Source organism: Dermacentor albipictus, unplaced genomic scaffold (assembly GCF_038994185.2).
Source record: "Dermacentor albipictus isolate Rhodes 1998 colony unplaced genomic scaffold, USDA_Dalb.pri_finalv2 scaffold_40, whole genome shotgun sequence".
Classification (NCBI taxonomy): Eukaryota; Metazoa; Arthropoda; class Arachnida; order Ixodida; family Ixodidae; genus Dermacentor; species Dermacentor albipictus.
In genome coordinates, this window is record NW_027225594.1 from 394,861 (window position 1) to 411,459 (window position 16,599).

Here is a 16,599-nt window from a genome sequence, read left to right on the forward strand (position 1 = left end):
TTGCACGGCCACCTGCGCAGACCGCTTCCTTTCCATCGCCCATGAATCCGGCTTCATTTCAAGTTGCCCGACCGTCACCACACTTTTTTCGTCCCACCGAGACGTGGCGCACTCAAGACAACCGGCCTATCTGCTTCGCCTGCGGCATTGCTGGCCATGTGGCACGCTTCTGTCGCCGCCGCGCCTCAACTGCGTGTACCAGCTTTGACAGGCCCCGCTACGCACCACAATACGCCGCCACGCCTCCATTATCACCGCGACGTCTCGACACTGATCGCCGGTTGGAAACTCGGCGTTCCCCTTCCCCTCGTCGGCGTTCGATTTCGCCCCTGCGTCGTCGAGTTCCCACTGAAGAGGGAAACTGACTGCTGCAGTTCCTGAGGCAAGAACTGCAAATACGTCGATTTTCTCAAGACCTCAATCTTCGCCGCAAAATGTAATTACCGTTTTTGTAGAGGGAGTACCAGCAGTGGCACTAGTCGATACCGGAGCAGCCGTTTCCGTCATTCACGAGGGCCTTTGCCGCAAGCTACGAAAAGTGACTACAGCTCGCTCTGGCCTGGTGCTCGCCACTGCCAGCGCGCAGCGAATCCACCCTTCAGCTGTATGCACGGCCCGTGTCGTCATCAACGACGTTCTGTACATAATCGAGTGTTTCGTGCTACCATCGTGCTCTCACGACCTCATCATTGGTTGGGATTTCCTGTCACGTCATCATGCTGTCATTGACTGTTCACGTGCAGAAGTGTCGCTTTTACCACTATGTGAATCACTGCCGACCAGCTCTCCTCACTTTGCCGACAAACTCACTGTTGATGCCGACACAACCGTACCTCCTGAGTCGTCGATGGCTGTTGTCTTGTCGTCTGATTCCGCATCTGACGCCACCGTAGTGTTCACGCCGTCCGATGTGTTTGCTCAACGCAAGGGCATTGTTCTTCCGTTTGCCGTGCTTACTGTAACCTCTGGCTCAACTGTGATGCTGGTCACCAACTACTACCAGTACCCGATCAGCCTACTGCGTGGAGAGACGGTAGGATACTTTCAAGCGGTCGACTACGTCGACGACTTCGATGTTCCTGCCGCCTCCCTCCGTCACCTTGACGCCATCGCTTCGGTCTCCGGCTCATCACCTTCAGTGGGTTTTGACAAGGCCATCGACCCTGCACTTTCCCCATCTCATCGCCGCCAACTTCTCGCTCTCCTTCACAAGTTTGTCTCTTCTTTCGACTGTCATCAGACGTCACTGGGCCGTGCCACCGGTGTTTCTCACATCATCGACACTGGTTCCCACTCCCCCTTGCGACAGCGCCCGTATCGTGTCTCTGCCGAAGAGCGCCGAATCATCACGGAGCACGTGGACGACATGCTCCAACGTAAAGTCATCCGTCCCTCTCAAAGTCCTTGGTCTTCACCTGTCGTATTGGTGAGGAAAAAAGATGGCTCCATTCGCTTTTGTGTCGACTACAGACGCCTAAACAAGATAACGAGGAAAGACGTTTATCCTCTGCCTCGAATCGATGACGCTCTCGACTGTTTACAAGGCGCAGAATACTTCAGTTCCTTGGATCTGCGCTCCGGGTACTGGCAAGTTCCCATGGCCAAGCCTGACCGTCCGAAAACCGCATTCGTTACACCCGATGGCCTCTACGAATTTAACGTCATGCCCTTCGGGTTGTGCAACGCGCCTGCTACTTTTGAGCGTATGATCGACACCATCCTTCGTGGCCACAAATGGAAGACCTGTTTATGTTACCTCGACGACATCGTCGTCTTCTCAACCGATTTTCCGACGCACCTCGCTCGCCTGCATGACATTCTGACCTGTCTCGCCTCTGCCGGTCTACAGCTTAACCTCAAAAAGTGCCGCTTTGCTGCAAGCAAGCTAACCATATTGGGTCACGTTATCTCAAAAGACGGCGTCCTCCCGGATCCAGACAAGCTCCGCGCTGTTGCAGAGTTCCCAAGACCCACGTCTATCAAAACCCTCCGAAGTTTTATTGGCTTATGTTCTTATTTTCGTCGCTTCGTACGCAATTTCGCATCCATCATGGCGCCTTTGACAAGTTTACTTTCCGCCAGTAACGGCATAGCAGCATGGTCACCTGAATGTGATGCAGCATTTCAGCAATTGCGCCACTTGTTGACCTCACCACCGATTCTTCGCCATTACGACCCTGATGCTCCCACGGAAGTCCATACTGACGCCAGCGGAGTTGGCCTTGGCGCGGTCTTAGCGCAACGGAAAGCTGGCTATGATGAATACGTCGTCGCTTATGCGAGCCGTACTCTAAAGAAAGCAGAATTAAATTACTCCGTCACAGAAAAGGAGTGTCTAGCGATCATCTGGGCATTAAGCAAGTTTCGCCCATACCTTTACGGCCGTTCTTTCGCCGTTGTTACTGACCACCATGCCCTTTGTTGGCTTTCTTCCTTGAAAGACCCGTCTGGACGCTTGGGACGTTGGGCGCTTCGCTTGCAAGAGTACGACATCCGCGTCATGTACCGCTCTGGTCGCAAGCACTCCGACGCTGATGCGCTCTCTCGCTCCCCACTGACGCCTGATTTGGCGTCGTTGTCAGCTTCCTCGTCCACCCTGTCACCGTTCACCATCCCTGACATGCTCACAGAGCAGCGCAAGGACCCATCCCTTGCACTGTTACTCGACTACCTTGCTGCTCCGTCTGATGTCCCTTCGACACGAGCACTGCGTCGCCAAGCAACCCACTTCTCAGTGCGGGACAACATTCTATATCGCCGAAACTACATGCCCGACGGACGCAAATGGCTCCTCGCTATACCTCGTCATATGCGCTCTGACGTCTGCGCGTCTTTTCACGCTGACCCCCTAAGCGCTCATGCCGGCGTCCTCAAAACTTACACAAGGTTGCGTCAGCGCTATTATTGGAGAGGCATGTACAACTTTGTGCAAAAGTACATTCAGTCTTGCACTACATGCCAACAAAGCAAAACACCCACACAGCGTTTCACAGGACCGTTGCAGCCGCTGCCATGCCCGTCTCGTCCGTTCGACCGCGTCGGCATCGACCTCTACGGCCCGTTTCCATGCAGCGGGCGTGGAAATCGGTGGATTATTGTCGGCGTAGATCACCTTACTCGCTACGCTGAGACTGCAGCACTGCCAGCAGCGACCGCCCGTGACGTTGGTTTTTTCATCCTTCGCAATTTTGTCCTTCGCCACGGTGCTCCCCGAGAATTACTGAGTGATAGGGGCCGTGTCTTCCTGTCGGAGGGCATCCAAGCCCTCCTCGCTGAGTGCAGGATAATTCATCGCAAATCGACCGCGTACCATCCCCAAACCAACGGTCTTACCGAGCGCTTCAATCGCACACTTGGCGACATGTTGCGGATGTATATTTCATCCGACCACTCCAACTGGGACACCGTACTCCCCTTTGTTACGTTCGCGTACAACACCGCGACGCAAGCGACCACCGGCTTTTCCCCCTTTTTCCTTGTGTATGGCCGTGAGCCATCATGCCCTTTGGACACCATACTGCCGTACCAACCTGACGCTACAGAGTATACTCCGTTTTCCGAAGTCGCCAAATATGCTGAAGATTGCCGTCAGCTGGCACGTGCCCTGACTAGTGAGACTCAAGAACGTCAAAAGACAAGACATGACCGTGCTCATCAACCACCGCCCAACTTTGTTCCTGGTTCACTTGTGTGGCTTTGGATACCAGCCAACATTCCTGGCCTTTCTTCCAAACTCCTGGCGCGTTATCACGGTCCATACCGTATAATCGAGGCCACTTCACCGGTCAACTACATCGTCGAGCCGCTCACCGTGTCACCAGACCTGCGTCGTCGTCGGCGAGAGACAGTACATGTCAACCGCCTGAAACCGTACTACGACCCGCCCATCTTCTCCGCGCCCTGAGTCGCCAGGATGGCTACGCTTAGCTCCCGGGGCATTGTAATGAAGCAGACGCGCCCCTGTGTATGTGCCGTCTGAAGAGGAAGACGAAGGGCCGTGCCGTGATCTCGAGCGACCCCGTGCTTCGGACAGCCCTTGCAGTGCCTTGTTTTGCCTAGCGTTCCACAACGTCGTGAACGAGAATAAACCTCATCGCAATATATATATATATATATATATATATATATATATATATATATATATATATATATATATATATATATATATATATATATTGACGCGTGTACTTATCTTTATCGGGCGACCACGTTTCGCCGCCTAACAAATGTAATCGCACAGCGCGGGATGCGCCTGCATGTATCCGAAGTTTCTGGAAAGTTATCGATGCTTCTATCCGGCTGTCTGTTGTCGCCAAACCCTGTCTTATCTGATTTCATCGCGTGACGCGAATGGTGTAGAACTTTGTGGAAGGCACGCGGGTCCGAACGATTAGTCTGGAACATTCGACGACTGTAGTATAAAAGCCGACGCGCTTGACCCGCTGATCAGATTTTCGACGATCGCCGACTGTGTTCGCCCCTATCGTTGTGCTTTAAGTGTACCCTGTTTTGTGGGCACAGGTTCGCCCAATAAAAGCTAGTTTGTCTTTCACAGTACTGCTACTGTGTTCTTAACGTCACCACCACGTGACATCTGGTGGAGGTGCTTTTGGTCCATGTACCGGACGCCCCCGACAAGCCGTGATCCAAGCCCGGACCGTAAAGAGAGCACCAACGTAGTCACGGACCATCGAGTAAGCCGTCGTCTACAACAGCTGCCCCCGGAGCACGGACTTCTGCCTGAGAAGACCAAGAAGATTGCGGCCAAGACAACCACAATGGCTGCCCCAGTCTCACCCATCGTACTTCAACGACCCAGAGAGCCCCCTACCTTCCGTGGAGCTACGTCGGAGGATCCTGAAACCTGGCTCGAAACCTTCGAAAGGATCTCGACCTTCAATAACTGGACCTCTGAAGATAAGCTACGACACGTGTACTTCTCCTTGGAAGATGCCGCGAGGACTTGGTTTGAGAACCGGGAGTCCACCCTAGCAACATGGGACCTGTTCCGCAGTAACTTCCTGAGGACGTTCACGAGCGTTGTCCGAAAAGAAAGGGCCGAAGTTCTGCTGGAAACCCGAGGCCAACTTCCTAATGAGACCATCGCTATCTTCACAGAAGAGATGACCCGTCTTTTCCGGCACGCCGACCCGGAAATGTCCGAAGAGAAAAAAGTGCGTTTCTTGATGCGAGGCGTAAAGCAAGAACTTTTCGCCGGACTAATTCGAAACCCACCGAAGACCGTAGCCGAGTTCCTGACAGAGGCTACGACGATTGAGAAAACGTTAGAAATGCGCACTAGGCAATATAACCGCCAAGTGCTCACGCCTCAGTGCGCCGTCCAAGCGCTGGGCTCCGCTGATCTCCAAGAGACCATAAGGGCCATTGTGCGTGAAGAACTCCGCAAGGTCTTGAATTCGTCGCAGCCTCAAGTAGCCTCGATTGCTGACATCGTGAAAGATGAGGTTCAGCGATCACTGGGAGCTCCTGAGGTGCAACCTGAATTACCGCAGCCCCAGCCAGAAGCGATGACCTACGCCGCCGTCGCACGCCGTCAAGGGCCCCCGCCGCGACCGCGCCAGGGCCCTGTCACGCCGCAGTTCCGTCGTCCGCCGCCACCGCCGCAGCCACCACGACCACCCGTCGCCCAGTGCACCTACGCGAGGAAGACGAACATTTGGCGCACCCCTGACCACCGCCCGCTCTGCTACCACTGCGGCGAAGCCGGCCACGTCTACCGACGATGCCCATACCGGGAGATGGGACTGCGAGGTTTCGCCGTCAACGCTCCGCGCCCGCAGCAAGGGGAACGCCCTCGCGATATCGCCGACTACCTCGCCGCCACTCAGTGGAACCCTCGACGACCATCCCGTTCGCCGTCACCAGGCCGCTACCTGTCACCGCAGCGCCGACCATACAGCGGCCCAGCCCGGGGCCGCTCTGCGAGCCCATATCCGGAAAACTAAAAGCAGCAACCGATGGAGGTGCGGTTGCTGTTCGTCGAACTGACGAAGATCCTCCGCCGCCGACGAAGACGACGAAGAGACCATCTCGACGACATAATAACGACACGCCGCCGTCCCGACGAAGTCAGGAAGCCAAGACTACACCGACGAAAGATGACTTGACGACGCACCGTTCCAGCTTTAGTTCAACACGACGCAGCCGTGATCCGACGCCAAGACGTAACTGCAACGCCAGACAAAGAACCACCGAACTCGACGTGCTTCTCGACGGCCATGCAGTTACCGCCTTAGTGGACACAGGGGCCGATTACTCCGTAATGAGTGGACATATCGCGACCCAGTTAAAGAAAGTTAAGACCGCATGGGAAGGCCCTCAACTTCGTACCGCCGGAGGCCACCTGATTACGCCGACTGGAATCTGCACGGCAAGAATTACCGTTCATGACCGGACTTACCCTGCCACCTTCGTTATCCTCCAACAGTGTTCACGCGACGTCATTCTCGGCATGGACTTCCTAAACCAACACGGCGCCGTCATCGACTTGAAGTCGAAGTCGATAACCCTGTCTGAAGATCAAGCGATACCGCCGCAGAGCTCTCGTAGTCACCATGCCTTAAGCGTGCTCGAAAGTCAAGTCAGCATCCCACCTCGCTCCAGTATTATAATTTCCGTCGGCACAAAAACACCTGCCGACGTAGAAGGCGTCATCGAGGGTGACCAACGTCTACTGCTAGACCGTGAAATTTGCGTCGCAAGAGGGATCGCTCGACTCCATGGAGGGAAAACGGAAGTGATGCTAACCAACTTCAGCCAAGAGTTCAAGCACATCAGCAAGGGCATGACAATCGCGTACATCGAGGAAATTGTGGAAACTAGCAATGCCTTAGTCCTCACAGATTCTGCCGCATCTACCCCGCCGACCATAGTCCCCGAACCAGACTTCGACGTAAATCCAAGTCTCCCCATAAGCAAGCAGCAAGAGCTCAGAAGTCTTCTCCGACGATACAAGGACTGCTTTTCGACTTCATCAAAGATTCGACAAACACCAGTTGCAAAGCATCGCATAATAACCGAAGAGTGCGCTCAACCACTCCGCCAGAGCCCTTACCGAGTTTCGACACGAGAACGTGAAGCTATTAGGCAACAAGTCGACGAAATGCTCCGCGACGACATCATCCAGCCGTCGAAAAGCCCGTGGGCATCCCCTGTGGTCCTGGTAAAGAAAAAGGACGGAACCCTGCGTTTCTGCGTCGATTACCGTCGTCTGAACAAGATCACGAAGAAGGACGTATACCCCCTGCCACGAATAGACGACGCATTGGATCGGCTCTGCAACGCTAAATACTTCTCGTCGATGGATCTCAAGTCTGGCTACTGGCAAATAGAAGTCGACGAAAGAGATCGCGAAAAGACCGCCTTCATCACCCCAGACGGCCTCTACGAGTTCAAGGTTATGCCATTCGGACTGTGCTCGGCGCCTGCAACGTTCCAGCGCGTCATGGACACGGTTTTAGCAGGATTGAAGTGGCAGACCTGTCTCGTCTACTTGGATGACGTCGTCGTCTTCGCCGGAAATTTTGACGATCACCTTAGGCGGCTTGCAACAGTACTAGAGGCCATCAAATCATCAGGGCTCACTCTGAAGCCAGAAAAGTGCCGCTTCGCTTACGACGAGCTTCTGTTCCTAGGCCACGTCATCAGCAAATCCGGAGTACGCCCCGACCCGCAGAAAACGGCTGCCATCGCAAAGTTCCCGCAGCCTATTGACAAGAAAGCAGTGCGTAGATTCCTTGGCATGTGTGCCTACTACAGGCGCTTTGTCAAGGACTTTTCACGCATCGCTGAGCCGCTAACGCATCTAACCAAATCTGATGTCGAGTTCAAATGGCAAACGGCGCAGGCCGATGCATTTCAAGAACTAAAACGACGCATGCAGTCACCGCCGGTACTCGCACATTTCGACGAAGACGCCGATACCGAAATCCACACTGACGCCAGTAGCCTAGGCCTCGGTGCCGTCCTAGTCCAGAAGAAAGACGGGCATGAACGGGTGATATCTTATGCTAGCCGGTCGCTGTCAAAAGCGGAAGGCAATTATTCTACGACTGAAAAGGAATGCCTCGCCATCATTTGGGCTACAGCAAAATTCCGCCCATACCTATATGGCAGGCCATTCAAAGTCGTCAGCGACCATCACGCGTTGTGTTGGCTAGCTAACTTAAAGGACCCTTCAGGACGGCTGGCGAGGTGGAGCCTCAGACTGCAAGAATATGACGTCACGGTGATCTACAAGTCCGGACGAAAACACTCAGACGCCGACTGCCTATCACGCGCGCCCATCGATCCCCCGCCGGAAGACGACGAGGATGATGACGCCTTCCTCGGAATAATAAGCGCAGAAGACTTCAGTAAACAGCAACGCGCAGATCCGGAGCTAAAAGGCCTCGTCGAGTATTTGGAAGGGAACACCGACGTAGTACCTAGGGCATTTAAGCGCGGATTATCTTCGTTCACATTGCAAAACAACCTGCTCGTAAAGAAGAACTTTTCACCAGTCCGCGCCAGCTTCCTTCTTGTTGTTCCGTCAGCGCTGCGTCCAGAAGTACTGTACGCTCTACATGATGATCCAACCGCTGGGCACCTCGGATTCTCCCGAACGCTGTCGAGGATACAGGAAAGGTATTACTGGCCGCGTCTGACCGCCGACGTCGCTCGTTACGTCAAGACATGTCGAGATTGTCAGCGACGCAAGACACCACCTACAAGGCCAGCAGGATTACTACAGCCGATCAAACCTCCTTACCGACCATTTCAGCAGATCGGGATGGATTTGTTGGGACCGTTTCCAGCGTCATCATCCGGAAACAAGTGGATCGTCGTGGCAACGGACTATCTCACCCGCTTTGCTGAAACTAAAGCTCTACCGAAGGGCAGCGCAGCCGAAGTGGCGAAATTTTTCGTCGAGAACATTCTTCTGCGACATGGTGCCCCAGAAGTCCTCATCACCGACAGAGGAACAGCGTTTACAGCAGAGCTCACCCAAGCATTTCTGCAGTACAGCCATACAAGCCACAGGAGGACAACTGCCTATCACCCGCAGACGAATGGTCTCACTGAGCGCCTGAACAAGACCCTAGCCGACATGCTAGCAATGTACGTCGACGTCGAGCACAAGACGTGGGACGCGGTCCTGCCGTACGTGACCTTTGCTTACAACACGGCGGTGCAAGAAACAACACAGATCACGCCGTTTAAGCTGGTTTACGGCAGGAACCCGACGACGACGCTCGACGCCATGCTGCCGCACGTCACGGACGAAGAGAATCTTGATGTCGCGACCTTTCTCCAGCGCGCCGAAGAAGCCCGACAACTCGCCCGCCTACGGATCAAGAACCAGCAAAGGACCGACAGCCGACACTACAACCTCCGACGACGCTTCGTCGAATACCAGCCCGGTGACCGTGTTTGGGTTTGGACCCCTATACGCCGACGAGGACTGAGCGAGAAGCTTTTGCGTCGCTATTTCGGACCGTACAAGATCATCCGACGTGTTGGGGCACTGGACTATGAGGTCGTGCCAGACGGCATTTCGCTATCACAGCGGCGCCGCTTACGACCTGAAATAGTCCACGTTGTGCGACTGAAGCCGTACTACCAGCGATAATGAACTTTGGGACTTCGCGACTTTGTTTCTTTTCGTTGTTTTGTTACTTATGTTTAATAAGTGTCCTTTTGTGTTTCGCTCTCTTATATTTGTAGCATCGGGACGATGCTTTTTAAGAGGGGGGTATTGACGCGTGTACTTATCTTTATCGGGCGACCACGTTTCGCCGCCTAACAAATGTAATCGCACAGCGCGGGATGCGCCTGCATGTATCCGAAGTTTCTGGAAAGTTATCGATGCTTCTACCCGGCTGTCTGTTGTCGCCAAACCCTGTCTTATCTGATTTCATCGCGTGACGCGAATGGTGTAGAACTTTGTGGAAGGCACGCGGGTCCGAACGATTAGTCTGGAACATTCGACGACTGTAGTATAAAAGCCGACGCGCTTGACCCGCTGATCAGATTTTCGACGATCGCCGACTGTGTTCGCCGCTATCGTTGTGCTTTAAGTGTACCCTGTTTTGTGGGCACAGGTTCGCCCAATAAAAGCTAGTTTGTCTTTCACAGTACTGCTACTGTGTTCTTAACGTCACCACCACGTGACAATATATATATACATATATATATATATATATATATATATATATATATATATGCATAGCGACCAGTGTCAATAAGTCAGAGGTCTCACCACTGCACGTCTCATAAACTTTGTATACACGGTGCTCGAAATCTTTCGACCTATAAAGCAAAGCGAAAAAAAAAAGAAAGCGTAGGCCTGTCTTTGTACTTCGGTACGCTCTCGGCCTTACCTGTAAAGTCCAGGAAACGATCAGGCGCCTAAAGTTAGCGCGGGATTCCCCCTTGGCAGCTCCCGGCGTTAATTTTTAACGCGATAGCGTTAAGGAGCTCGTGTCGCAGAAAAGCCGGTGTCGTCGGCGTCGGTGTCGGCGTTTGCGGCGTTGACCGTGAGCGATAAATCACGGCAGGCGCTTCATAAATAAAAAGCAACTTCCAAGATTGGCCCGGTGGGAATCGAACCAGGGTCTCCGGAGTGTGAGACGGAGACGCTACCACTCAGCCACGAGTTCGATGCTTCCAAGCGGTGCAAACGCGCCTCTAGTGAATGCGGTGTTGCCTTCGAAACGAGCCGTGTAAAGTTATACTGCGGTGTATATCGGTAATTATGAACATGTAACGTACAGAAGTCACAATTACACGAGTTGCGAAGTGCGTTTCCGCTGCATTTCTTCTGCGCTTTCCGCACACGCAGAGCCATCTTGCGGCAAACACAGAAGACCCCCTCCTCTCAATGTACGGCGCTGCCCCGACAGGAGGCGCGCCGCGCGCGCATTGGGACCGCTGCCAGGCGCGTCGCGGGACTCCCTCTCCCCTGACGACGCTTCGCCGTGCTCCCGGTTTAGATTACTATCTATCTCTCTGCCCGTGCCGATCACGACGTTTGGCTGGCGTAGATCGTTTCCCCTCCGAGACACCGAGTTCTTTGGTTCGTTCCGTTCGCTCAGGCGCACGTTTCGTTGCCGCGCCGAACGCTGCGTTGCTCGACGCTCACCGCGTGATAGGTGGGCGCTAAGTCCGATGCGGGGCGCATCGTAAGTGATCGCTGTGCCGTAGCGCATTGTCTTATACCCCTTGGCGGGTTTACGGGAACGCTGTCGCGTCCCACTCTTGAAGGCGAAGCTTAAGCGTCCTCCAATTTTTTTTATTAGCTCTTTCTTTTTTTTTTGTAGATGCGTACTAGCACACTAGTGCGCATACTCCGGGGAACTGAATGCCCTCCGACTAAAGTTGCCGCGGCAAAATCCGGTTCTCACCCGACCTTGCGCGACCCTGTTTGCGAATAACTTGGCGACGCGACGCGAGCATAAAGACTGACGTGAATCCCCGAAGAAGCTGGTTGCCGTCTTGTGGCCCGAGTACCGCCATATATTTATTTCGTCTCCTGGCTTGGCGTCGTATACCCTCTTCGCGCTGTGCTCCTTCATTGAAGGTAAGACTTGCATATCGTCATCGTCATACTCATAATGTCAGAACTGTCATTCAGTTCGGGGCAGAAATGCAAGTAAACATGGGTCTCGTAGTCAGCGACTCTACGGGGGCGATCGGATAATCGGCTTGATCAAATTTAGGTCCAACTGCGGAACTAAGACACCTGTGGGTGATCTCCGATTACGTTTCTCCTGTCCCCTGTAAGCCTGAGCCCGTTTTCCCTTTCAATTTCCTCAGCACCCACTCTGTTTCAACGAAAGACAGCTGGTTGTCAGTTCTAGGCATTACGTAGCCTGCCCAACTCCACTTTTAATCTCAACAAGGATATCTGCTGCACATAAAAAAAATATCAGGTGCTCTAATTCATACTGCTGTCTATCTCTAACGGTTAGACATGCCATTCATAATTGCGTCGGTTGTTGCCTGGTCCTTAGTTTCCTTTACGTCATTCTTGCTATCTTCCAAGTTTCTGTCACGACGGCTTGCAAAGGCAGTGTGCAGTGATAATAAGCAGCGATTACACGAACCCAAGTTCCTGCTCAGGATTCACTTTTCGAGATAACGGCTATGCTTGTTTATATTTCTCGGCGTTTCGTGGCTGGTGTCTTTATGTGATGGGGCTTGTTAATGGAGATATGAAATCTATAGTGTCAGGTCTTGCAAAAATTCATTGCTTTGAATTTAATCGATTTTATACTATACGGCTTTCGCTACTACAGTTACAGTTTCTCGTTGCGTTTTTTTTTACGGAACGTTGGGACACTGCGACGACCTCCAGCGCCGGTGGCGACAATGTGCCATGTTGCCCGCACAAAAAAAGAGAAAAAAAGTCATTTGGTTATTTACTGCGTGCAGTGGATTTCGGCTCTTTTATGCCAGTGCATAGATCTTCGCAGGAACGCAAACTTCCTAATACTCGCGCTTTTCCGGCAGCGGAACTGTGACACTATATAGGGAAGAACGCGTCCAACATATGTTGACTTGGCCATGCGTCGTCACCAGCAGTCACTTAAGGCATTGCTGTTTACCTTCCCTTTCGAGAATTCTGCTAAAACGGCCACGCTAAAACGACATCATTCCAGCTAAACCTATTTGCCATTGGATGTTGGCGATAAACGCGGCGCGGCGAATGGTGAGCCAGTGACAACGGGTGGAAAGTACGGAATAAAAAGAGGCATGTACGGAATTAATAACCTATTAAAGGTTTGGTACAAATCTGGCCAGCGTTGGAGACAGTTTACGTCGGCTGATAAGAAGGCAGATTCCAGACCAAGGAATGGAACGAATCTGAAACTATCTGAAAGACGGCGGTGATGATAGATGACTTTTCTTGGCACCCACTTCGAAACGGGGAAGCCACCAATAAAAAATTAAATTGTGGGGTTTTACGTGCCAAAACCACTTTCTGATTATGAGGCACGCCGTAGTGGAGGACTCCGAAAATTTCGACCACCTGGGATTCTTTAACGTGCACCTAATCTAAGTACACGGGTGCTTTGGCATTTCGCCTCCATCGACATGAGGTCGCCGTGGCCTGCATTCGATCCCGCGACCTCGTGCTAAGCCACCAATAGTCACCTAGCTATACTTGAGCTAATCAAGTATTATAAACGCATATCGCAGCCTAGCATTTTACCTATCTCTCCTAGATGTTTTCTCTCTCCATTAAACCCTCTATCTCTATATCGAGAGTTGCCTATAACGACTCGGGCTATTTATCAATCGCTTCTCTGCTTTTTCTTTTTTTTTTGCACCAGTCCACTACATATTTCTTGCTAATTTCGACTGCTGATCAATATTGCTTCCTGTTGTTTTGAATTCCACCGCGTAACAAGGTTTCGGCATTGTGGTTCCTTCCTGGGTACATCTTGTGATATTCCGTTACACATTTCCGGTGCCTAGTACGTATATGCGAGGCTAAGGAATTGTAGATGTTTCTGAAAGGCCCCTGTGGCAAATGGCCATGACGTTGTGCTTCTGGACCCGAGATAGATGATCCGATTTCCAGCCGTAGCTTACAAATTACAATATAGCCGGAATGGAAACGAGAGGTTTGGGTGCACAATACAGTACCCCAAATGGTCGGAACCAGTTCGGAGTCTTCAACTACGGCGCTTTTAGGACATTAAGCTCAATTAACGAACCGTTAAGCCTTTATTTCAGTCGACCAGTAAATTGGTTATTAATAGTTGACAGCCACTTTAGCATACACTAAAGCGGATGAAGGTGAAGGCCTGCGCGTTCACGAAATATTCGCTAAATTACTTGACATTCTCATTTGAATGCGTTACTTCCTATTACTTGTATCTCCCACTAAAGCTCGTGGGTTGGAGTGCCGTAATTAACTTTACCTTAATCAGATGTGTCTTAACTTCACCCTAATTAACACCATAGGTCATGGGTTCGCGTGCCTTAATCAACTCTACCATAATAAACTGTGATTTAATTAAGTTTGCCTTAATTAACACCGAAAGTTGGGGATGCGTCTCCCACCAAAATACTTTGGTTCGATAGCGTTAATTAACTATAACTTAATTGACTGTGCTTTGTTTAATTGTGCCGTAATTAACATCAAAGGTTGTGGGTTCAACTCCTACCAAAGGTCGACGAACACTCAGTTTTGGTGCCATTGAATGTTGATGCCATATTTCCGGACGATCAATTTTTTTTTTTACTTTTTACTTTTACTTGCCGTGGCCAATTTTTAACAAATTGGCCACGGCGGCCGCATTTCGATGGGGGCGAAATGCGAAAACACCCGTGTGCTTAGATTTAGGTGCACGTTAAAGAACCCCAGGTGGTCAAAATTTCCGGAGTCCTCCACTACGCCGTGCCTCATAATCAGAAAGTGGTTTTGGCACGCAAAACCCCAAATATTAATATTATTATCGCCTTAACAAATTACCAAGAGCAAACTGGTGATTCATGTCCGTGTTGCAATCCGCAGATTTACCCGGAATTCCGCACCCTCAGCATGCTCGGAATGCGCGAGATGGTTCTCCTGGCCTCCTGCACGTTCTCAGCGGGAGTCGCCCTCAACGACGCCGGTGGCGCGGTCCTCAAGGCTTCGAGTGGGAAGTGCGCCCCGCAGCCCAATTCGTACGGCATCGGAAACAGGGCAACGTGCACCTTCACCCGGGTCCTGGACATCGACTCCCACAGGATTCCGCCAGAGATACCCAGCGTCAAGTGCAAGTGTCCCGGAAACCTGTGCAGCCCCACGGGGGACTTTCGGTGCCAGGAAGTGAGGGAAAAGATCAAGGTGTCGTACCCTCGCTGGAACGGAGGCTCCCAGTGGTCGGTGCAAAATAAGACCGTAGACGTGACCACGGCCTGCGTCTGCGCCATGAACCGAGCCGTCATGGCCGATGACGAAGTGGACAGAACTTTGGACGTGATGTACAACACGGTTCGTTGATATCGATGCTAACGACGCTGGTGTAGGAACGTCTCTCTCTTTATTTTTTACTATTTCGATGAAGACTTGCCATCAGGCATAACGTTTGCATGGTTCGTGTTACATGTGTGTTTGTTGTAAGGCCTGCGTTTTATGGTGCGTGTGTTTTGTGGTATCTTTTTTCCTGCACCCAACAGCCATACCTAGACAGAGTACTGTAGCGCAGTCTGGCTTGTAGAAGGATATGCAGACATTCTGGCTTGTAACGTTGGAGAAGTCTGTATATTAATTGGCGAGCAGTGTCTTAAATCACTCAAAGGGGGCAATTTAAACATGTGTTGCGTCGAGTGAAAAATGCGGTCAGTTCAAAGTACAGGCGAAAATTGTGCCTCGTGTTTTGCTTCTATTGCCTCTTCGTCACGCCTCGCGGTTGCGGTTTTAACTTGGGCCGCTGTTTATGGGTCATCGGGTAATGTGACAATGGGTATGTGCTCAGACAGACAAGCACAGGAAGAGGCAAGTAGGGAAGAAATCGGATAACAGAAAATTGAAGTAGGCTACACAGGAGTGGCTGCGCTTGGTCTGCCTATGACTACGTCAAACGATATGTTGTTACGACTAGGTTTGCATAATACTTTAGATGAAATTGCTGAGGCTCAACGTACCGCACAGAGGGAGCGCTTGCTAGGTACACCAGGGGGTAGGCATATATTAGAGTCAATTGAAGAATCGGTGGCTGTGTCGCACGACAGGGCGCCCCTACACGAGTTGAACGTGAGCCTTAGGGCAAATATCATGGTTCGTCCATTTCCGCGGAATGTGCACCCCGTGCCCAATGTAGGGAGGCGGGTCGCGAGAGCTAGGGCTTTGTTGCGAGAGGCAAATGATCAGGAGGAGGAGTCTGCGTTTGTTGACGCCGCATGGATTAATGGTAAAAATGCTTATTCGGTGGTGGTAGTAGATGGCAAAGGGAGCGTTAGAAATGCTGCTTCCATTTATACCAAAGAACCGGGGGTTGCTGAACAGGTGGCTATTGCTCTAGCACTAATCGATTCTAGAAGAGTTTTGGTGTTTAGCGACTCGCGATCTGCGATTACAGCCTTCTCGAGAGGACCTGTTGCGGAACCGGCTAACAGACTGCTGCAGGGTAGGGATATCACTTCGCATACCATTACTTGGTTCCCGGCGCACATGGGGACAGTGGAGGAAGCCCCGCGTAACCTCAACGAGGTGGCGCAACGGGAGGCACGAGGATTGGTGTGCCGTGTACTCCCTGAAGGGGCTGGATCTCCCGCTCCTGACTACAGGGACCAACTGTTAACCTACAACGAAATCACCAAGCACTATTACTTAGGGCGCAGGGCATTCCCGTTGCCACATCCTAACTTAAATAGGCCGCAGGCGATTACATTAAGGCTTCTGCAGACACGGACGTACCCTAACCCGGTCATCATGAATAAAATTAATCCGGACTGCGGGGTTTCAGTCTATTGTAGTAAGTGTGGGGGTTTGCTCGATTTACAACACATGCTGTGGCGCTGCTTGGCGTTGGCCGGTGATGATTCTCGAGGTGAACAGCGGTGGCAGCGAATGCTGCACAGTGAAGTGCTGGCGGACCAACT

At 51.9% G+C, this 16,599-nt stretch overlaps 1 protein-coding gene and 1 long non-coding RNA gene across 3 annotated transcripts in view; one reads left to right on the forward strand and one right to left on the reverse strand.

The window, feature by feature from the left end:
- LOC139052854 (uncharacterized) overlaps positions 1–16,599 on the reverse strand; it is a 105,467-nt gene that overhangs the window by 84,955 nt on the left and 3,913 nt on the right. The gene's annotated exons all lie outside the window — the stretch shown is intronic.
- On the forward strand, positions 11,494–15,033 carry LOC139052871 (uncharacterized). The gene is made up of 2 exons (XM_070530020.1): positions 11,494–11,581; positions 14,528–15,033. The coding sequence occupies exon 2, from the start codon at positions 14,555–14,557 to the stop codon at positions 14,996–14,998; it is 444 nt and encodes a 147-aa protein (XP_070386121.1). The 5' UTR covers positions 11,494–11,581; positions 14,528–14,554; the 3' UTR covers positions 14,999–15,033.

Coding starts and splice junctions, on each gene's coding strand:
- LOC139052871 (XM_070530020.1), top strand. CDS start 14,555: ATGCTCGGAATGCGCGAGATGGTTCTCCTGGCCTCCTGCACGTTCTCA.